Below are 23,555 nucleotides of genomic sequence, written 5' to 3' on the forward strand. Positions count from 1 at the left end.
CTTCATTTGATGTCATTGTACTCTCCGGACAGCTGAAATAACTTGAGAATTATCACCCTGGATGCAGTCCTTTATACTGAGTATTGTTTCTGATGTGAGTCAGAATGTGGGATGGTTTTCTTCAACAGTCTCAAAATTCTCCTGTTACTTCATAACCCAGTTGGAAGCATTTATATTTTCAGTCTGCATTTGGGGCATTTTTAAACAATAGCTTTATTGAGATATAATTTACATACCATAAAATTCACCCTTGGAAAGTATACAACTCAGTTGTTTTTAGTATATTCACAGAGTTTTGCAACCATCACCACAGTTAATTTTAGGACATTTTTATCACCCCAAAAGTAGATTCTACCCATTAGCAGTCAGTCCCCAGCAACCCCAGCCTCTCCTCACCAGCCCTAGGCAACCCCAATCTACTTTTTTCTCTGTGGATTTCCCCTTTTTGGATATATCGTATACACGGAATCAGACAATATGTGACCTTTGTGACTGATTTATTTCACGTAGCCTAATGTTTCCAAGGTTCATCCATGTTATGGCATGTTTGCATCACTTTTTGAGACATTAAGTTGCACACGTTTTCTGGCCTCTTTACAAAGCAGGATTTACGTTAGTCGATCCTCGCTCAAGGGGACACAGGTATAAAGGAAGCAACAGTGGACTGCCATGAATAAGAATTGTAAATCCAACAACTCCCACCCCGTAAAAACATTTTTTTCCAGTGTTAACAGTGGTTATCTTTGGGGAACAAAGGATTGGGGAAAGGAGAGGAGCTTTAATTTACCTTATGTATCTTCCTTATACTTTGAGTTTTCTATCTTTAAACATATATAACTTTAAAAGAAATGTCAACAGGAGGTATCTCAGTGGGGAGCTAACGTGTCCTTGGTTTTTTAAAATTTGTGTATTTTATTTATTTATTTTTATTTTTATTTTTTTTGGACAGTCTCACTCTGTCGCCCAGGCTGGAGTGTAGTGGCGCGATCTCGGCTCACTGCCAACTCCGCCTCCTGGGTTCACGCCATTCTCCTGCCTCAGCCTCCCGAGTAGCTGGGAGTACAGGTGCCCGCCATCGCACCCAGCTAATTTTTTGTATTTTTAGTAGAGACGGGGTTTCACCGTGGTCTCGATCTCCTGACCTCGTGATCCACCAGCCTTGGCCTCCCAAAGTGCTGGGATTACAGGCATGAGCCACCGCGCCTGGCCAAAAATTTGTGTATTTTAAAAAATATTTAATAATTCATATTTTTTAAATCTTTGCTACAATTGTTTATTTCTCTCCATAATGCTATATTACTTGTGTATGAGCTCATGATTTTTTTTTTTTTTTTTGAGATTGGGTCTCACTCTGTCCCCCAGGCTGAAGTGAAATAGTAAGATCATAGCTCAATACAGCTTCAACCTCCCAGACTCAAGCAATCCTCCCGCCTCAGCCTCCTAAGTAGCTAGTACTACAGGCAGGCACCACCACTCCCAGCTAATTAAAAAAAAAAAAAAAATTAAGAGATGGGGGGTCTCACTGTGTTGCCCAGGCTGGTCTCGAACTCCTGCCTCAAGTGATCCACCCGTCTCAGCCTCCGAAAGTGCTGGGATTACAGACGTGAACCACTGCACCCAGCCTTATTATTTTTACTAGCATACGGTAGATCCCCCTGCCTAATCCACAGTTTTGCTTTTCACTGTTTCAGTTACCTGAGGTCAACTTTGTTCCAGAAAAATTGAATGGCAAATTCTAGAAATAATTTGTAAATTTTAAATTGTAGGCCATTCTGAGTAGCATGATGAAACCTTGCGCTGTCCTGCTCCGTCCTGACTAGACATGAATCATCTGTTTGTCCAGCCTGTCCGTGCTGTCCACGCTACCTGCTTGTCAGTCACTTTGCAGCTGTCTCAGTTATCAGATCTACTCTTGCTTATGGTGTATACATAGGATTCAGTACTGTCATGGTCCAGGCATCCACTGGGGGCCTTGGAACATATCCTCCCATGGATGAAGGTGACTTCTGTATAATATTCTTCTGGTTTCTTAATCTCTTTTCCTTCTTAAATTCTATTTGTCTGATATTAAAATTGCTAACTTGATTTTCTTTTTACTTATAACAGCATTATAACTTTTCCATTTCTTTATTTTCAGTCTTGAAGCATTCATTGGTTTTAGCTATCTTGGGTGAACTGCGTAACTCTGGTTCTTGTTTTTTATTCAATCTAACAATTCCTGTCTCTTGGCCAGTAATTGTAACTTGTTTATGGTATGGTCATTACTATTGCATTAGCACAGCAGTCTTCAAACTGGGGCATGTTTATTCCTGGGGGTACATAAAGACTTCCTGGGGATAAATTGGCAAGGGAGCCAGTTCCCTGATTTCTCACTTCCGTGTATATTCCAGGTCAATGTCGATCTGTTAGGAAATGTGCCTGTGTGCTGCTGCTCCTTTCTCCCATCAGCTTTCATGGTTTGTCCTCTCACTGTACGGAAGAAAGGCATATCACCGACCCCTTCCACATTTTACGATCTTCCTTACCTTACCTCAGGACACAATACCTCAGTGGACCAAACAGAAATAGTTTGAAAACTCATTGGCCCTAAAGGAGAGTCTCATAAAAGCAAAGCAAAGAAGGTCTCTGTAAAAAATAACGGAAGGGCGGGTCTTTTTCCTTCCAGGCTACCAACTCATGGCGCATCCCCATGCCTTACCTGTTTGGTAGTTGGTTTTAAAACTAAGAATCCCGAAATGCTGTGCTTTCACTGTGATGTGTATAGCATGTTTGAGTTGAAAATAAGGTCAAACTTTTTCTGACAGAAAGTAAATCTGATTCGCCTGAATGTTTGACAGAGCAGACAGGCTTTGCCATTTATGTTCTATGTCAGACCTTTTTTGTAAATTCTGAAAGAGCTTACACTTACATATTAAATTGCATTTATAAATTTAATATATTTAATGCATGCATGCCATATATAATGTTTCTAAATATTACATCTTTTTGCAACCATTTAAATTTACCTTGAAAAATTGTAGATGTCACCTTAAAAACATGCAGGAGGGGCCAGACACGGTGTCTCATGCCTATAATCCCAGTACTTTGGGAGGCCAAGGCAGGAGGATTGCTTGAGCCCAGGAGGTCAAGACCAACCTGGGCAACATGGTGAAACCCTGTCTCTACCCAAAAATTAGCCAGGCATGGTGGTGTGCACCTGTAGCCCCAGCTACTTGGGAGGCTGAGGTAGGAGAATCGCTTGAACCCAGGAGGCAGAGGTTGCAGTGAGCAGAGATTGCACCATTGCACTCCAGCCTGCGCAACAGCAGGAGACCCTGTGTCCAAAAAAAAAAAAAAAAAAATGCAAGATACATAGGTTTTTCTAAATACTTTTAGAAGGTATGTGTATTAGTCTGCTTGGGCTGCTGTAGCAAAATACCATAGTCTAGGTGGTTTAAACAAGACATTTATTTTCTCACAGTTCTGGAGACTGGGAAGTCTGAGATCAAGATGCTGGTCAGTTCAGTTTCTGGCAAGGGCCCTCTTCCTAGCTTGCAGATGGCCACCTTCTTGCAGTGCACTCACCTGGCAGAGAGAGAGAGAGAGAGAGAGAGTGCACATGAGAGTATGCACATGTTCTGGCATCTCTTCATATAAAAACACTAATCCTATCAATCAGAGCCCTACCCTTAGGAGCTCATTTAACCTTAATTGACTTTCTGCAGGCCCTGTCTCCAGTTATAGTCACATTGAGGGTTAGGGCTTCAACATATGAATTTTGGGGGACACAGTCAGTCCATAGCAGTACACAAGCAAAAAAAAGATTAACATAATAGCTTTTAATTCTGCTGTCTTATTCTATATTTTCTATTTTTTATGCTTTTTCTCCTTGTTTTTTCTCATTTTGCCTTCTAATGGATATATTTCTTCAGTTGGGTGGAAAACTGTAGGTTCTATTTTTATTCTCCTCACGGCTACTCCTCCCTTAGTGTGACCCATGCTTATCCGTATTTTTCTTTATCGTCGTTTTAAAGCTTGTCAGTGTCTGCACCTTCCTTCGGTCTTTAATATACTCTTAAACTGCCTTCTGTTCTTCATAGAGTAACACCCTATACCTATATAAAAGTTGTTGTGTCTGGAATTTTTGAGCAAAGTTATGGATATTTTATTTTAAAATAGTCATTGATTATCATTGCTTATTCAAACATCATTAAACCTTAGGCAATAAGAAACTTTATGAGATTTTTGTTTTAATGTGAATGTACTGAACACCACTGAATTGCACACTGTAAAACTGTGGCTGTGTAACCACCATCTTTATCTAGTTTTTATACATTTTTATTACCCAGGTTCAAGCTATTCTCCCACCTCAGCCTCCTGAGTAGCTGGGACTATAGGCACATGCTACTGCACCCAGCTAATTTTTGTTATTTTTTGGTAAAGACAGGATTTCACCATGTTGCCCAGGCTGGTCTCAAACTCCTGGGCTCAAGCAATCCTGCCTCAGCCTCCCAAAGTGCTGAGATTACAGGCGTAAGCCACTGTGCCCAGCCCCTCTTGCATAGTTCTTTTTATCACAAAAGGAAGTTCCGTATTAATTAGTCTCTTCCCTCACTCTGTATCAGTCATATTTTTTTGTATTTTATTATGTTTTGACTTTTTTTTTTTTTTTGAGACATAGTCTCACTCTGTCGCCAGGCTGGAGTGCAGTGGCGTGATCCCAGCTTACCACAACATCCTCCTCCCAGGTTCAAGCAATTCTCCTGCCTCAGCCTCCCAAGTAGCTGGGATTATAGGCACGCCCAGCTAATTTTTGTATTTTTAGTAGAGATGGGGTTTCACCATGTTGGCCAGGATGGTCTCGATCTTCTGACCTCATGGTCTGCCCACCTCGGCCTCCCAAAGTGCTGGGAATACAGGCGTGAGCCAGCGTGCCCGGCCAAAGTTTTGACATCTTTATGGAGCCTTGTTGGCTGGGGAAGAGACTGACTCTCCCAGGGTTAGCTAATTCCTAGAGACAGTAAGAAGCTTTTGTTGTTGAATCTGTCTTTCATATACAAACCAACCAATTCTGAGTCCATACCCCAGCCACTTCCTTTATCTGATGCTCACACACCGAGCCAATATTCCCCTGCTCTAAATCAACCCAGAACCAGGTCCCAGACAACTAGGGACACCTCCTAGGCCCCAAAGCCTGCTAGAATTATTCAGGTATAGCCTTTTCTAAGCCATTTATCCTGCCTGCCTTGCCTTCTCTGTGGAAGCCCCGGTAAGGGCTGTGGCCTGTGCCTTCCCCTTGCTCCTGTCTCCTTATTGACTCTGGTGCTTCCCCCGTGGCCCTGCATGTTGTGCTGTGCCTCTTATTTTGTGGGGGAACTGTGAATGACATTAAACTTTTCTTTCAATGGCACTGACCTCTTTGTCCTATAAATTATAAATTAATGGCACTGACCTCAGTGACCTTTATAAATTAAGACCCAGGCACACATCCCCTGTCACCAGCCTGTGACAGCCACTAATCTGTGTCCTGGCCGGGCATGGTGGCTCATGTCTGTAATCCCAGCACTTTGGGAGGCCAAGGCGGGCAGATCACCTGAGGTCAGGAGTCAAGACCAGCCTGACCAAAATGGTGAAACCCCATCTCCACCGAAAATACAAATTAGCTGGGCGTGGTGGCGCATGCCTGTAATCCTAGCTACTTGGGAGGCCGAGGCAGGAGAATTGCTTGAACCTGGGAGGGGGAGGTTGCAGTGAGTTGAGATCGCACCATTGCACTCCAACCTGGGCGACAAGAGTGAGACTCCTTCAAAAAAAAAAAAATCTGTGTCCTGTCTCTTTAAACCTGCCTATTCTGAGTATCATATAAATGTAATCATATAATATGTGGCCTTTCGTGTCTTGCCTTTTTCTCTGCGCATAATGGTTTCTAAGTTCTGTCTATTGTACCGTGTGTCAGTGCCTCATTCCCTCGTCATGGCTTTAAAGTATTCAGTTGGATGCTCCCACTTGCCATACCCTACGATTTATTCCTAGGGGTAAATTTTCTTTTTGCTAGAATATATACAGTAAAATTTTTCCAAAGAAGGTCTGTATCTGGAAAACTTTCTGAAATCTTGTATACCTAAAAATATATTTCTTTCTTCCTTACATGTATATGATAGTTTAGATTGGTATGGAATGAAATGTAAGGTTCAAAAATTTGTTTCCTCCAGCATTCTGAAGATAACATCTCATTGTTTTACCCTAGCTGAGATGTAGAAGTCTGGTCTGATTTTTGTTCCTTTGTAGGTGACTTGGTTTTATGTGGAAAGCTTTTAGAATTGTCTCTGTCTCTGCTGTTCTTAGATATCGTAATCAGTGTTTGTGTCTGTATGTGTGCATGCGCACACTTACGTTGTTTTCTTTTTTCTTTTTTCTTTTTCTTTTTCTTTTTCTTTTGGAGACGGAGTCTTGCTCTGTCACCAGGCTGGAGTGCAGTGGCTCGATCTCGGCTCACCACAACCTCTGCCTCCTGGGTTCAAGCCATTCTCCTGTCTCAGCATCCCGAGTAGCTAGGATTACAGGTGCATGCCACCACGCCCTGCTAATTTTTGTATTTTTAGTAGAGACAGGGTTTCACCATGTTGGCCAGGCTGGTCTCGAACTCCTGACCTCGTGATCCACCCACCTCGGCCTCCCAAAGTGCTGGGATTACAGGCGTGAGCCACCACGCCTGGCCCACGTTGTTTTCATATCAGTTCTGTTTGGAATGCTGTTGACCCTTTCAGTCTGAGCTCTTACATCTTTCTTGAATTCTACAAAATTATCTGTCATTTCATCTTTTTTTTTTTTTTTTTTTTTTTGCTTCTGAGATGCCTTTTACACAGAAATTGATACTTCTGTCGTCCCTGTCCCTTTTTCCCTACCTGATGTTTTTGGGTCAACTCTTTGACCCGATTCTAAGTTTCTCATCTTTGCCTCTTCTGCTGAGCATATTTACTGAGTTCTCTATTTCAGCAATTATATTTTTATACTAAAAAAAAATTGCTTGGTTGTTCTTCCTTATGGCTTACTCTCACTTAATGTTTTAAGTATCTTCCCTTGTGTCTCCAAAGACATTTATTATACCTATTGGATTTTTAAATTCTATTTCCCATGTTAGAGGTTGCTTCATTTGTTATCTTTTAAGTTTTTCTTTTATGATACTTGCATTTCTCAGAGATGTTATAATTTCCTCCTGGGAATTAGTAATGATTTCCGTAGAATATTCAGTTGCCTTGTCTAGCATATATGGTCTACTTCTGCTGCAGATGAGTTTAACCAGGAGTGTGGTTGGAAGGGAGTACCTCAGGGCAGGGTGGCCTGGTATTGGAGGCTAGACTCAGCAAACTCTAGGCTTGAAAAAACGAGGCCCTATCTGTCCCCTTTTCATACCACTAGTAATTTGTGCACTTCTTGAGTCCCAGTCCTTTCAGGCAAAATAGCTTAACAAAGATTCTGAACGCACACCATGCACCAAGAATTGGGCTGCCCACAATTGATTATAAAAGATGAATAAAAAATGATAGTCCTTTCCTAAAGGGTAATGCTCTGTGACCACTAAATGGATAAAATTTCAAAATACAGAAGTAGCACAGCAGCAGGAATAATTTTCTCTATCCTGGGGGCTCAGTAAACACTTCATTAAAGAAGATACAGGCAAATTGGATCTTGAAGGACAAACCCAAGTTTGCCTGTAGATGGGGTAAGAGGTTGTTTCAGGAGGTGAGGACGACTGTGTTTACAAAGGCACAGGAGCCTGAACCACCAGGGCATGTGCTAGAAACCAGATTTCCCACTCCCAGGAGTCCAGTGGTGGGATTTTTACCTTTCCCCTTTACTTCTCCCTTTATATGATGAAAGATGTATATGGAGAAAGATTATATGTAGCATAGTGTCCTCATGAAGACCAAGTCCACGGAAGTCTAAGGTTACAGATATCGGTGAAGAGCCATATTACAGTCCCCCTAAGAGATTGCTCAGCTGACATCGGGGTTTCTTTATTTGGCCATTCACACTTTCTTTCCAGATGCTGTAACTCTGGAAATAAAACATTTTCTGAGGACAAGTCTCAGATCATCAGAAAAATTATTTGGAGTTTGTTTTTTTTAATCTGAGTTTGTTGTTCTTCCTGTCTTCCCTCTGGTATGAGAAACAGTTGGACTTCACAGAGCAGGCAGGCTTAGGCAGGCCCTATCAGCAAGAGCTGGAACTGAACTGTGAGTGAACTGGAAAGGAAAAGGCAACTTTTAGCCTCTTGTGGCTGGCTGAGCTATTTTAGTGTAAACTTTTTAAAGAAATGTCTCTCAGGCAAAGTGGTTGAGAATACCAGAATCTCTGGCAGACCCAATTTCCATTTTGGTTTTTGGAGCCATAGTTGAGGTTCTAGGAGTCAAATGATAGCACATATAAAATATTATATTTAAAAAGCCTAGTGCAGCATTGTTAATGGGATTTCATAATGTGTTAGAGACGGTAACTAATTTTGGGTAGCCATTTCTCTGTCCTCCTTTTCTCTACTCCCAGGACACAAGGGCTTTGTACTCAAAACACCCTGCCTTCTTAACACAAATTCTCATGAAATGTCATTATTATACAAACGTAATTCACTTCTGGTTAGTGAAAAACCCTTTCATTCACAAACATCCCAATGAGAAAGAAAGAGAAGTGATATTAGTCTGTTTACAGAAAAGAAAACTCAAATCCGCAGAAGAAAGTTGACTTTCCCAAGTCACCACAGCAAGTTTTTGAACTAGATCTCCTAAGTAGAGTGTCTTCCAGTATAGCTCTGTGATTTATTTTCAGCCCACTCTGCCTTCTGTTGGAGTCTGGACACATGGAAAGTACATCTCTTAATTCAAGTCAACACAGTTGTTGTTTATTGAGCATTTACTATTTTCAAAATCCAAAGCCAAATGCCTTAGGATTTAATATCAGTATCCTGTGTGAGTGTTGATGCCCTTCTTCCTCATTCATTCATTCATGTATTCATCCATGCATAGTTATTCATACAGTCACCACTTACACTGTACCTACTACCTAAGCAGTATACCAGGTGCTGAGCGCAATTCATGGTATCACATTATAAGATGCTACCTCAAACAGGATATGTTTCTTAACTTGCTCACTAAATTGCTTCACAAGTGTCAACACTTCCTATTCTATCTTTCCAACATTTTCTATTGCCCTGACATGATCGATTTAGGAATTGATACCACACCTGCAGTACATGGTTATTTATAAGATCATTTTTTTTTTTTCATCGGACCTGGAGACACCAGGGTCAAAGTAGAGACCTGAATGCCCAGGAACATACAGCATGTCAATAACAAAGCAAGGGCTGGAATCCCTATCTCATAGCACCCTACTCAGAAAGCTTGCCACATTTTTTGCTGCTTTTCGTAATTCTTCTCAAGTGCTTCATTAAAGCTAGATGATAGAGTTAAAATAGTACCCCCAAAAGGTTCACTCTTACCTGTTACCTACCTAGTGAAACCGATAAAAGACAGTACTAACTTGTGAAGGACAGAGGAAATGAGGGGTGAAACTGAAAGGCACTTCTCACAGAAAAGAGGTTTACTCTTAGGCTAGCATCTTCAGAAAATGAAAAAGAATACCCTTTGGTAGTTTAATAATCATATTTGAATTCTGCTGCTGGCCATGGCAGAATAATGGTAATGACTTGCTCTCTTGACAAAAGCAACTATGAAACTGTGTAAAATATGTGAAGCAACTGAATACACAAAGGGTACTGAGACTCAGAAGATATTAAATCCCTGCCATTTTCAGACATTGGACAGATAAGATAGGACTTTGATTCTTGAGAGAAGAAACACCATGAGAAGCCCCTGGCTTTCTGCCCGCAGTCACTATCTAGTCTTGGCATGGAGTGGTAGAGCCCAAATGGAAAGGTGATGTTAGTCAGCTCAGTGGGCAGAAATTAGAATTCTACACCACTGAAATAGTTGGACTTTGCAGGGCAAGGAACTAGAGAAATGGAAGCCCTGTGACAGGGCAAAGACAGCAGAGTTCTGTGTAAGGATTCTATTTGGATTTTTGGCTGAGGGCTGGGTGTGCGTGTACAGAGTGAGATTCTTCATGAGGCCTGGCAGAGATCGCCTACTGTAGGGCTGAGAGCTGAATGATGATGCCAGAGGTCATTCAGTTCTGGGAGATGTTGCAGATCTGGCTTAACCTGGATGAAGAAACCTCCCAGAACACCTCAGGTATTCAGTTGAGATCCCAGAACTGTCACACCTTAGGAGTAGGACTGTGCTCTTGAGTCAGATGGGGGGTGGTTGCGGGGGCGGGGGACACCCTAGGGCTAAGTTCAAAATGGAAATAGAACTGAAGAAAGGTTTGAACCAAGCTTGGTAGCACCAAAAGGATCTGCCAGTAATTTCTCTGACTACCAGAACAGACTTCACATCTTTTAAGAAAGATAGCATAATCCAGACTTTTTTCAATGTATCATACAGTATCTAACATACAATCATAAGTTAGTAGACATACAGAGTCAGAAAATATGACATATACTTAAGGGGAAAAAAGCAGTCAGTAGACCCTGAAATGCTCCTGAAGTTGAAACGAGCAGGCAAGTTCTTCAAATTACCCATAATAAATATCTTCACAGACTTTAAGTAAAAGGTGGATAACGTGAACAAACAGGAAATCCCAACGGAGAAATGGAAATTATAAAAACTTGCTCAGTGAAAATTCTACTACTGGAAATGAAATGAAAAATTTACTGGATGAGACTAAAAGTGGATCAGAGATCCAGAAGAAAGGGTAGTGGACTTGGAGACAGATCAATAGATATCTAATCTGAAAAATGGAAAAATATTTTAAAAAGAATGCCCAGTGCCTTGTGATAATATCAGGAGGTCTACATACATGTAATTGGAGTGCCAGAGGAAGAGGAGAAAGAGAATGAGGCAGAAGAAAAATAATTGAGGAAATAATGACCAGAATTTCCCAAATTTGGTGAAAAGCCTTAAATTACATACCTAAGAATCTCAGTGAAACCCTAGCAAAATGAATGCAAAAAGAACCACACCTAAACCCATCAAAGTCACACTGCTGAAAACGAAAGAAAAAGAAAATATTAAAAATGACCAAAGGAAAAGGGATCCATTGCATACATTATATGTGAATGATGGCTGACTTCTCAGAAACCATGGAGGCCAGAAGACAATGAAACAATACCTTTAAAGTGCTGAAAGACAAAAAAAAAAAAACCCTCAGTATTCTCTATTCTCAAAAAGTGCTTTGAAGCTTGAAGACAAAGATGTTTTTCAGATAAAAGAAAACTAAGAGAATTTATTGCCAACTTACCTGTTGTACAAAAATTCCTAAAGGAGGCCAGACATGGTGGCTCATGCCTGTAATCCCAGCCCTTTCGGAGGCTGAGGTGGATGGATCCCCTGAGACCAGGAGTTTGAAACCAGCCAGGGCAACATGGTGAAACTCTTCTCTACAAAAAATACAAAAATTACAAAATACAAAAAATACAAAAATACACCAGGCATGGTGGCACATGCCTTTAGTCCCAGCTACTCAGAAGGCTGAGGCAGGAGGATCATTTGAACCTGGGAGGCAGAGGTTGCGGTGAGCCAAGATCACCCAGCTTGGGTGACAGAGCAAGACCCTGTCTCAAAAAAAAAACAAAAAGAAATGCTAAAGGAAGTTCCTCAGGCTGCAAAAAAAAAAAAAAAAAGATACCAGGAAATTCAAGTGTTCGGGGATGGATAAAGATTACCAGAAAAGAGAAATATATGCGTAAATATAAAGACTTTTATTTCTTCAATACACATATACACGCACACACACACATGACTTGAACAATCCCAAGGTTAGGGTACTGGCCCCTCAAACAGTTGAAAATCCACCTAAAACTTTTGCATCCCCCAAAATTTTAACTATTAAGAGCCTATTGTTGATAGGAAGCCCTACCACTAACATAAGCAGTTGGTTAATACATACTTTGTATATTATATGTATTATACACTGTATTCTTATAATTAAGCTAGAGAAAAAATTTTATTAAAATCATAGGTGAAAATATATTTTCATTAGTTTCACTAGTCATTAATTGGAAATGGATTACCTTAAAGTTCTTCATCCTTGTCATCTTCACATTGAGTAGGCTGAGGAGGAAAAGGAAAAGGAGGGTTTGGTCTTGCTGTCTCAGGGGTGGCAGAGGTAGAAGAAATTCCATGTGCAAGTGGACCTGGGTCAGGCGTGGTGGTAGCTCATGCCTGTAGTCCTAGCACTTTGGGAGGCTGAGATGGGAAGATTGCTTGAGGCCAGGAGGTTGAGGCTGCAGTGAGCTGTGATCATACCACTGTACTCCGGCCTACGCAACAGAGCGAGACCACTTCTCAAAAAAAGAAGTAGTAGTATAATGGACCTGTGAAGGTCAAACCTGTGTTGTTCAAGGGTCAGCTGTGTGTATGTGTGTATGTGTGTATGTGTGTGTGTGTGTATATATATATATATATGACTATATATATGTATATGTATACATACATATGTATACGTGTATATGTATACGTGTATATGTATACGTATATATGTATACGTGTATGTATACATATATGTATACGTGTATATGTATATATGTATACATATATATGTATATGTATGTGTGTATATATATATATGACTGTCTAAAACAAAAATATATAACATTGTATTTTGAGTAACACATATGACAGCTACACCATAAAGGATGGGAGTGGAGAATGAAATTATGCAATTATGAAGTTCTTCACATTTTACTGAAGTGATACAATATTAACTCTAAGTGTACTTTATAAAGTTAAGAATGTATATTGTAATCCCTAGAAAGACCTCTAAAAAAATAAAGAGGTATAGCTAAAAAGTCAATAGAGAAATTCAAATGGAATTCTGAAAAGTATTTAGTTTACCCACAAGAATACAGGAAACGAAGAACAGAGGAACCAGAAACAGATGAGACAAACAGAAAACAAATAGCAAAGTAGTAGACCTGTATCCATGTATATCAATAAACTAAATGTAAATAGACTAAATACCCCAATTAAAAGATAGAAATTGTCAGACTGGGTGAAAATGCAAGACTCAGTCATACACTATCTATAGTACATACTTTAAATACAAAGATACAAATCAACTGAAAGTGAAAGGATGTGTAGTAGGCAGAGTAATGCCATCAACCCACCCTAATCCCTAGAACCTGTGACTATGTGACTTTACGTGGGATGGGCATGGTGACTCATGCTTGTAATCCTAGCACTTTGGGGGCCAGGGCAGGAGGATCACTTGAGGCCAGGAGTTTGAGATCAGCCTCGGAAACATAGCAAGACCCCATCTCTATTAAAAAACTGTTTTTAAATTAGCCAGGCATGATGGTGTGTGCCTATAGTCCTAACTACTCAGGAAGCTGAGGAAGGAGGATCACTTGAACCAGGAGTTTGAGGCTGCAGTGAACTATGATCACACCACTGCATTCCAGCCTGGATGACAGCGAGAGACCCTGCCTCTAAAAAAGTAAATAAATAAAATGCTACCTTACATGGCAAAAAGGACTCTGCAGACGTGATTAAAGTTGTGGACCTTGAGATGGAGCGGTTATCTTGGATTATCCATTGGGTCCAGTCTAATCACACGAGTCCTTAAAAGCAGAGAACCTGTCCACACCGTGGTCAGAAAGAGATGTCACTGTGGAAGAAGGGTCGGAGCGATGCTGCGTGCTTTTAAAGAGGACAGAGGGGCTATGAGAAAGCAATGCAGGCAGTGTCCAGAAGCTGAGAAAGGTGAGCAAGAGAGACTCATGTGGAACTCATGATGTTGGGCTTCTGACCTCCTATCATCTTACAAAACTCTAAAATAATAAGTGTGTGTTGTTATAAGCCACTCAGTTTGTGGTAATTTGTTACAGCAGCCGCAGAAAACCAGTGCGGCGTGGAAAAATGTACCTAACAAGAGCTTCAAGAAATAAAGAGTGACAGAATTAAAGAAGGAAATCTACAGTCACAGTTGGAGATTTCAGGACCTTTCCCTCAGCAGTTGATAGAATAATTAGACAAAAACAACAGCAACAAAAAGTAACAAGGACGTAGACGTTCTGAACAATTCTGTTAACCACCATGACCTAACTGACATTTTAGAACACTGCGCCCGACCAGTTTCAGAATACACATTCTTTCCTTGTGCATATGCTGCATCCGCCAAGGTAGACTGCATGCTGGGCCATAACGCACATTTTGATAAATGTGAAAGGATTGAGATCATACCAGGAAAAACAAAGGAAGAAGTCACACCAAATATGTTCTCTGGCCCCAGTAGAATTAAATTGGAAATAAGTAGCAACAGATATAGGAAAACACCAAATATTTCAAAATTTAACAAAGCACTTATCAATAATCCATGGATAAAAGAAGAAATAACTAGAGAAAATTAAAAATATTTTGAACCAAAAGAAAAAAGAAAACTGCAATACATCCAAATTGTGTTTTGCAACTAAAACAGTGCTTAAAGGGAAATGTGTATCATTAAAAGCCTTTCAAAATGCATTTTTAGCATTCAAAGTGCATTCATCTCTCCAATTAGAACTGATACTTCTTTTGTACTGTACTCTGTACAGCTATTTTTCACTATATCAATAATATTTTCGTGGATCTATTAAATATTTGCTAACATTATCAACCTCTTCTTTTCTAAACCATAAAAGTCCTTTAAGGACAAGTACGGTCATTCTCAATTTTTTGTCTGTGATTTCTAACACAGTGCATGCTTCTTAGTGAGTTCTCAGTAAATTTTGAAAGAAAGATTGGACTGGATCGTATCTTGATGAGAACCCTGTGGAGATAAGCAAAATAAGTATAACCCCATTTTACAATTGAGGCCACCCACTTAACGAACAAGTGACAAAGCCAAGTTTCCAGTATTCCTCAAATGTTTTCCTTTCAGGCTTTAAATTGCTGACTTAAATGTCGTCATTAGAGAGAGGTGTCTCCTCGGTAGAAGTACAGATTTTGTTCCAGAGTCAAATATGAAGACTTGATCAGTGGCCTGGCGCGGTGGCTCACACCTGTAATCTCAGCACTTTGGGAGGCTGAGGCAGGCGGATCACCTGAGGTCGGGAGTTCGAGACCAGCCTGACCAGCATGGAGAAACCCTGTCTCTACTAAAAATACAAAATTAGCTGGGCATGGTGGCACATGCCTATAATCCCAGCTACTCAGGAGGCTGAGGCAGGAGAATCACTTGAACCCAGGAGGTGGTGGTTGCGGTGAGCCAAGATCGCGCCATTGCACTCCAGCCTGGGTGACAGGAGTGAACCTCCGTCTCAAAAAAAAAAAAGACTTGATGAGCTTATAGCCTTTATCATCTAGTCTTCTATTCTCTGGAGAGTCAGCGGGGTCTCTTCCGAGTTCTTGTAGCCTTTTCTTAAGGCCTATAGGAAGTCGTCTGTGCTGAGCCTGCACTTTCTATAACAGATGGAAAACTGAGGCCCAGACCTCTTAAGTGGCATTGACTTAGACAGACTATAGAGCTAGTTGGTGGGGGGCCAGCACCATGACCTGGCCCCTACCTCCAGCAGGCTTCACCCACCCTTGCACCCTTGCAGGAAGCACTTAGAGGCTTGAGATTGCCAGCTGTGGGGGGTCGGGCCTGTGCAGTGCCTCTCAGCCGCCCACGCTGGTGGGGCTCTGCACTGTTAGCTTCTTGTTTCTCTATTTTCTACCTAGGTTTCAGTTTTTCACTTGGGTTTGTTTCCCCTTTGTCTCTGGTTCAGCTTCCTTTTCCTGTTTGGTTTTAAGTAGGCTATAAAAATCAAGTTGCTGTCTTCAGAGGGTCTGTGGTCCTCTGATCAGCGTAGCCTGGTGGGAGTACACGACTCGCCTCCTCAGGGTTCCCTGTGCTGCCACTTTTCAGCCATGGCCACAAGGTGAGTACTGGAACCAGTGCAGGGGACAGAGGGATGTCAAGAGGAAACCTAGAATCTTAAATGGTGAATGGGCTGTAGAAATCATCTCAGGTCCCTTTAGTATACTGATCGAGAAATCCATGACTAGAGGGCAGGGGGCTTACATGAGGTTACACAGCAGGTTAGTGACAGTCTACTCACTCTCTAGCCGCTGGTCTTTCCATAACACAGGCCTGTGTCTCTTGATGCCTGTGACCTTTAATGGCTTCTGAGTCAAGGACTTACTTAGAAATTAGCCCCTGCCTCTGATTATAGGGAGGAGGGTGTGAGCCATCTAGGGGAATTGTTGTTTAGCTCAGAGGTACATTTGGTGAGTCCTGGCCCTTCTCTCTAGAATGACCCGAGACTGGTTGTTTTTTCTAAATATAGGCAGAGAGGGTTCTTTTTATGATAGGAACTTCATGAACTTAATAGCAAGAATCCTGACCCTCCACTTGAGAGACTTGTGGCCTTAGGCTGTTGCTGTTTAGCACATGTGTGAATACCAGCCAGTCTACAAACTGCACTCCTCATTGAGATTGTTCTCTCTAAAGGTGAGATTACATTTTGGACCTGCCTCTCCCCTGCCCTACAACTCTGAAAGATTATAGATGATAGGACAGACAGACTTTTATCCTGTGGGGCTTGGGGCATTTGTTTGATTGACTCATGACAGCTTTGTTTTTTAGCATAAAGTAACAATCCCTCACTTTGAAAATTATTTCACAATTTCCAAAGTGCCATTTCACCAGTTTTCTTATTTGAATCTTTTAACCGTGTTAGATCGATGAGAACGCTGTCATCACTCCTGTTTTGTAGCTGAGAAAACCTCTGAAAAGTTGTGGGGCTTGTCCAAGGTCACATGGCAGGTTGGGGAAGGAATGGAACCAGGGTTTAACAAGGGTGGCCTCATCCGGTGGTTTTCGCAGCACGCTACACAGGCACAGAAGCAGCTTGCAGTGAGTTGTTAAAATTGACGTGATGGTAGGTAGAACTTGTCCAGGGCTGCTTATTTTCCAGTTGGCTTTATTTCTGATCCTGTCATTTTAGTAACCTTCCTTTAACTTTAGAGGACTCGTGAGTGGAGCTTTGGAAAACAGAATGCTTTTCATTTCAAAGGCGTATCAACTTCCAAAGTCATTTTCAGTTGTAAATTACATGGTGAAAACTTCCAGCAGCTTATTCTACCCTGTCAATTACTAATTGCAGAAAATTATATCAGAAGTAAATGGGGAGGAGGCACAGCAATTTCTTTTTCAATTTTAAAATTGTAGAAATCCTAGAAATTTCTATCTTGAAAAGACCTTGGAGGTGATCTACAGTAGATAAGATATTTTGGGCATCTTATCCTCCACTTCAGCCAAAGTAACTCTGCTTTTATGTTTTTTATGTATTCCTCTATAATTCATTGAGGAAAAAAAGTCATTGTTGTTAGTGGTGATGACTTTCAAGTCTGAAGATTACACTAATCTAGTCCAGCTCTTGAGTGCACAGATCAGGAAATTGAGGCCCAGTGTGGAGCAGAATTTGTCTATGGGGAGCGGAGTAGTGGCTGAACCAAAGCAAAAGCCCAGGTTTTCTGGTGCGTCCCTCTCCCGTACAAGGCTGCTTGCACTCTGCTACAGGTCCCTGGCCTGGCACCATAGTGACAGTCCTGGTGGAAGCAGCGTTCGTGGAGCTGCAAGGTCAGCAGCCATAGGAACTGTGAACTTTTCGTTTTTCCTCATGCTGACTGACATATGGGGATACCATGGCGCCTGTGGTGGGGATACAAAGGGCCTTTTAAATGTGAAAATATATCTTACCAGCTCTAGCTCTGACTACCCACCAATCAAGAAACATTTTCCAAGCCCTAACTGGATTAGGAGCTGGGAATTCTCTTGAGTGCATGACAACATACAGAATGCTTTCACTGACATTATTTTATTTAATTATCGCAGTAATCCTGAAAGTAGTGTTGTGGGGCGTTTTTGTTTTTTGTATTTTTTAGAGATGATTTTGTATTTTTTATTGCCCAGGCTGGCCTCAAACTCCCAGGCTCGAGCAAGCCTCCTGCCTCAGCGGGACTACAGGTGTGGGCCACCACACCCAGCTAGCATTGTTTTTATTGTTTCTGTTTCATAGAAGGAGAGAGTAACTTGACAAGAGACATGGCCAGTAAGTGATAGACCCAGGACTTGAACCTGTGCCTCCTGACCACAGATGCTTTGCCCTTTTGCTCTTACGCCTGAATTAGAGCTGCCTCTGTCCTCAGGGACTGGTAGGGAGCGAGGAAGACAGCACTCACAGAAATGAGGAGGCGACTCGCTGTGAGGACCCTGCAGCACAGAGAGTAATAAGCATAGACAGGAGGGGCAGTAAGAGTTGAGAAGTTCTGGGCTGTCAGGGAACACCTCAAAAAGAAAGTGGGATCTCAGGTGAACTTCGAAGGATAGGGATGATTTTTTAGAAAGCACTGGCAGGCATCACAGGCAACCAGTCACCCAGCAGCTGCTCTGGGTGCTAGGGACACAATGGTAAACAAGACAGGCAGTCTTGTCCTCAAACTGAGGGCAGAGTAGGGAGGCAGAATATAGTCAAGAGACCATCAACAAGAGATGTGAAAACAATAGAGCAGTGTGGTAGAGAATGACTGGGCCACTGCCTTAGCCAGTGCCCTCTGTGGGGACATGAGGCAGCCATGCTAAAATCTGAAGATTTTGGGGTGGAAAGGGCAGCAAGTATCCTCAGATGGGGACGAGGCCCTGAAATAGGAACGGTTTGGTAGGTTCAAGGGTCAAGAAAAATACAGAGGCTGGAGCAGCATGAAGAAGGAAGAGTGAAGGCAAATAAGGGCACAGAAGGCTTTATCAGGCCCAATGGCAAAGCCTGTGAGCTGTGCTGAATTTAGCGCGTATGTCAGAATTTAGTTAGGGGAAGCCTTTGGAGGGAGGGTTTGAAGCAAAGGGAAAGACATCTGATAGAAGCTTAAGAAAATCACTCTGGGCCCTGTGTGGATAATGGCTGGCAGTGTGGCAAGAATGGAGGCAGGATGACCTCTTGGGAGGCTCCCACAGTCATCCAGGTAAGAGGTGAGGGTGGTTTGGGCCAGCAGTGGAGCAGTCAGGGTAGGTGGTGAGAAGTCACCAGATTCAGGAAGTGCCGTGGTGCTGTAGCCTCCAGGACTAACTGGTGGATCACACATGGGCGTGGGGGAAACATGAGTCAGACATGGCTTAGGTGGGTGGTGATTCCTTTCACCATGCTGGGGCAGCTGGGGTGCTAGCTGGAAGAATCTGTAGAGGTGTGGGCCTAGCAGAACAGGTTCCCAGGAAATGTGGGTTGAACAAGGCTGACCTGAGCAGGAACTAGCTGAGGTCGCGGAGCAGCAGCAGGAAACGTGATATGGATGCGTGATATGTCTGCCACTTTTGGGGCCAGCCAGTTAATTTCATTTCCTTCCGTGGCCTCTCTGTTGTCTTTGGTAGGCTGTGGGTTTTTCTAAAACACGTGTTATCTTCTAACATATTATAGAACTTACTTGTTTTACTGTACACTGTCTTTACCCCTCTAGAGTGTAAACTCCCAGAAGGCAGGGATTTTTGCCTGTTTTGTTCACTGGTGTATCCCCAATGCCTAAAACATTGCCTGGCAATACACATTTATTGAACTGCTGGATTTAATTAACTACTTTGATATATGGTCCTGAAGATTCCTGTGCTACCAAAGCTGCTACTCAGTGGAGCTTCCTGGTGTGGCATGTTAGAGAAGAGACCAGAAAAACAGACATTTCACTTGCTGTCAGGTAGTGAAGGAACTGTGGCTGCGTGGGCACAATCATTACTGTTTATGCCACTGTGCTGCACATCTTGAAGCTGTAAAGATGCGAGAAGGCTCGCACAGCCGGGGTTCACCTTACAGTCCTTCCCACCTAATTGTATGCCTTTGTGTCAGGGTTTGGAGGAGTCTCCAGGAACACCTGGTGTTTCCTTTCTCACAGGTATTTCCAGTCCTCACAGGCAAGTCAGAGAGTCCCAGAGGCAATTGAACAAGCCCTCAGAGATCACATAGTCCGTTCACTCTCCATGGGAACACACACTTCCCTAGAGACCTGTAGCCAGATCATCTGGAGAGCTTCTGAAGCTTCTCTGCCTTCCTCTGTCTCAAAGAATCCCATGTGCCTCTAGTTGAGAAACATTACTCTGGAGATTCTAGGTTATTCTCATGAGAATGTTACGATACTCAGGTGGGCTGGGGCAGAAAATGGATGAGAACTAGTCAGTCCAATGGCTTCATTTTGGTAACTGAACCCACAGAGGAGGAAAATAACAACAGCTCAGCTTTTCTGAGTGTTATACACCAACCATTACATGATATACATACTATTTAATTCTCATCCTTTGAGGTTTTGTATCACTATTCCCACTTTACAGATAAGAAAACAAGGGTTGGCCGGGTATGGTGGCTCACACCTGTAATCCCAACACTTTGAGAGGCCAACGCAGGTAGATCGCCTGAGCTCAGGAGTTCAAGACCAGCCTAGGCATCATAGTAAGACCTCCTCTCTTAAAAAAAAGAAAGAAAGAAAGAAAGAAAAGAAAAGAAAAGAAAAGAAATGAAAATTAGCCAGGTGTGATAGTGCATGCCTGAAGCCTATAATCCCAACTTCTCAGGAGGCTGAGGTGGGAGGATTGCTTGAGCCCAGCAGTTCAAGCCTGCAGTGAGCTGTGATCACACTACTGCACTCCACCCTGGCGACAGAGCAAGACCCTACCTCAAAAAGAAAAGAAAACAAGGGCCTACAAAGTATCGTATTCCAGGTCACATTGTTTTCACTTGACAGAGCTTTTGATCTCTGAGAGGATCAAAATCTGCCCGCTCAGCTTTAACTTCTCAAAGCTAAACTTGTCCCAGTTTGCAGAGTCAAGGCTAGAATCGAGGCCCTCCTGATCTCTATTTTGCAGTCTCTGTCGTTCTGTGCTGTTAATACCACAAGAGACAAAAGAGACCTCGTCTGTCCTGTAGCACCCCGTGCCTGCGTGCATATCTCTTGTCGATGCTCTGTCGGCTCAGGATCTCTCCTACCAGCCTAGAGCTCTTTCAGAGGAGGACGCTTGTGTTATGCATTCATGTTTGTCCCTGTGCCTAGTAAATAGCACAGAGTCCAAGTGGCTACTGTGTCATCAGGGGTGTTTGTAAGGGCAGAGCCGGGGTCTTCATTCCCAGGCTGTTGATTCATCCTTGGAGCTGAACATACTCTTCCAATCCTTGGCCCAAGCCAAGCCTCTACAGTTGTCCCAAGGCTGTGCTAAAACCTCTTCCACTTCACAAGTGATCAGAATCATAGACTCTGGGGACACAAATTTTGAGATGAAGACACAGAGCAAAATATATAAATGTTTTTGAGGTTTGAGTAGCCTTAACGTCCACGTGGCTGTCAGATGGCTTCCCAAAGAAAGGGCTACGCCGGTGGCCTTGAAAGAGTATGGGAGATGCATATGAGACAGGGTCAGTCTAGGAATATCAGAGTCCCCCAACAGTTGGTTGGAGTGTTTTTCCAGATTGCACTAGACTTCACAGAGAAATGGAGACAAGCTATCCAGGCATCTGAGAGGGTGACATCCAAGGAGAAAAGGCAAACATCTTGATTGCCCATGACGTGGGCAATCAATTTGGATAGAAAAGAAAGTGTCAGGGTTTAACACTGAATGTAGACTTTATTTACCCAAAGCCTTTCTTTAATTCTAACACTCTCAAAAATGGGGCTCAGTCACCATTTAGGTTTCCCATGTTAATACGCAGAGAGCTAATTCATTGTCTTTCATTGCTGTAATGCAGCGGTTCTCAGAATGTACTCCAGAGATTGACCCTCCTAGGAGTCTGTAGATCAGAACTATATTTATAATATTACTAAGACATCATTTGCCATTTCATCTCTTGTCTCATGAATTCATGGTGGAATTTTCCAGAGCTATGTGATGTTTTGACATCATCACTGTGGCAGCTAATGAAATGTCTGCTTGTATATTCTTGTGTTTTAAAAAATTATTAGTTTTAATTTCAAATAAGGTGAATATGGATAGACTTAACCTACATAAAACAGAAGCTTTTTGGCATCCTCAATAATTGAGTGTAAAGGGGTTCTCTTGACCAAAAAAGTTTGAGAACCATGTGTGTAAAATAGTCAGTTGCACTACAGACAGCATGCATGGAATTGAAAACACCACCTGCAAGGTGGCGGTTCCCCCTGGTAGAGAGGAGGGGCTCTGGGTCTGGGAGGAGGATGCAGGCGTCACTTGAACTAAACAGCTTTATGACTTGCTGTCAGATTTCCTAGACTGTGTGGTGGGATCGTGGGAACCTACTTCTCACAGGCCTAAAATACTTCACAATAAACATTTTAAGTCTACTTCATAGCATGAAACCTGTTTCACACCAGTGCCCATTAAGAAAAAAAAAATGGCACCCTATAAATGATTTAATAATTACCAAGGGGAAAATATAGCTTTCCGTTGGAGATCTGGCAGTCACCTCTTAACCAACCTACAGTCTACATTCAGTTGGCCTGAATTCTTCACACACACAACATCTTTATCAATGAAAAATTTTTAAATAGTTTCACATCCTAGCTTAGCTTGAAAGGGAGTAAGCAGACGGCTCAACCAAATGTAATCCATGAGCCGATCCTGCATCCCAAAAAATCAGAAACATTTTGTAAAAATTGCGTAACTTTTTTGTTGTTGTTGTGTCAGAGTCTCCCTCTGTCGCTCAGGCTGGAGTGCATTGGAGCTATCTCCGCTCAGTGCAACCTACACCTCCCTGTGCCTCCTGGGTTCAAGCAATTCTTCTGCCTCAGCCTCCTGAGTAGCTGGTACTACAGGCGTGCGCCACTACACCCGGCTAATTTTTGTGTTTTTAGTAGAGATGGGGTTTCACCATGTTGGCCAGGCTGATCTCGAACTCCTGACCTCGGGTGATCCACCCTCTTCGGCCTCCCAAAGTGCTGGGATTACATGGGTAACTTTTAATATGGACTCTGTATTAGATTTTTAGTAAAGTGTTGATTTTCTTTGTTGTAACAATGGTATTTAAGTTATATATTAGAATATCCTTATTTTAAAGAAATGTATGCTAAAGTCCCTAGGATTGAAGTATCATGGTATCTGCAGCTGACTTTCAAATGGCTCAGGGGAAAGACAGAGATAACTCACATGTGGCAAATGTTAACCATGGGCAGGTTTAGTGAAAGGTAAAAGAGTGTCCCTTACATATTCCTGCAGGTTTGAGATTTTTCAGATTAAAAAGTTGGAGTGAAAAACAGCTTCAAAATAGTAAAAGTTGGAGTTGGGTTTTGCTGCGTCGCCAAGTGGAGCAGAAAAGCCTTACTGCACAACAGAACGTCAGGTTGCTGTCTAGTCCCGGCTCTGCCGCGAATCAGCCATGGGTGTCGGGCAAGTTACTTCCTTCTCCAGGCCTGTTTCCTAAGAAAATCACTGCAGAATGTTTTTCAGCTCTGATGCGGCTGTGATTCCAAGCATCTCTGTTTCTCAGTCACTGAATTGGGACATGGCAACGTGGGTGTGCTTCCTCATTCCCCTGGGTAGGTGTTGAGAAGTAATGAGGCCCC

General features: G+C 42.3%; 1 protein-coding gene across 7 annotated transcripts in view; it reads left to right on the forward strand.

Annotated features, from left to right (window-relative positions):
• The window catches only part of EVL (Enah/Vasp-like), a 172,694-nt gene that overhangs the window by 78,004 nt on the left and 71,135 nt on the right, over positions 1-23,555 (forward strand). The window contains exon 1 of one of the 7 annotated variants that reach the window (XM_054529795.2): positions 15,817-15,931. Within the exon in view, the coding sequence (XP_054385770.1) occupies positions 15,921-15,931 (11 nt within the window). The 5' untranslated portion in view covers positions 15,817-15,920. 7 annotated transcript variants of the gene reach the window in all.

The sequence above is a fragment of the Pongo abelii genome, chromosome 15, assembly GCF_028885655.2.
Source record: "Pongo abelii isolate AG06213 chromosome 15, NHGRI_mPonAbe1-v2.0_pri, whole genome shotgun sequence".
In the NCBI taxonomy this organism is placed as follows: Eukaryota; Metazoa; Chordata; class Mammalia; order Primates; family Hominidae; genus Pongo; species Pongo abelii.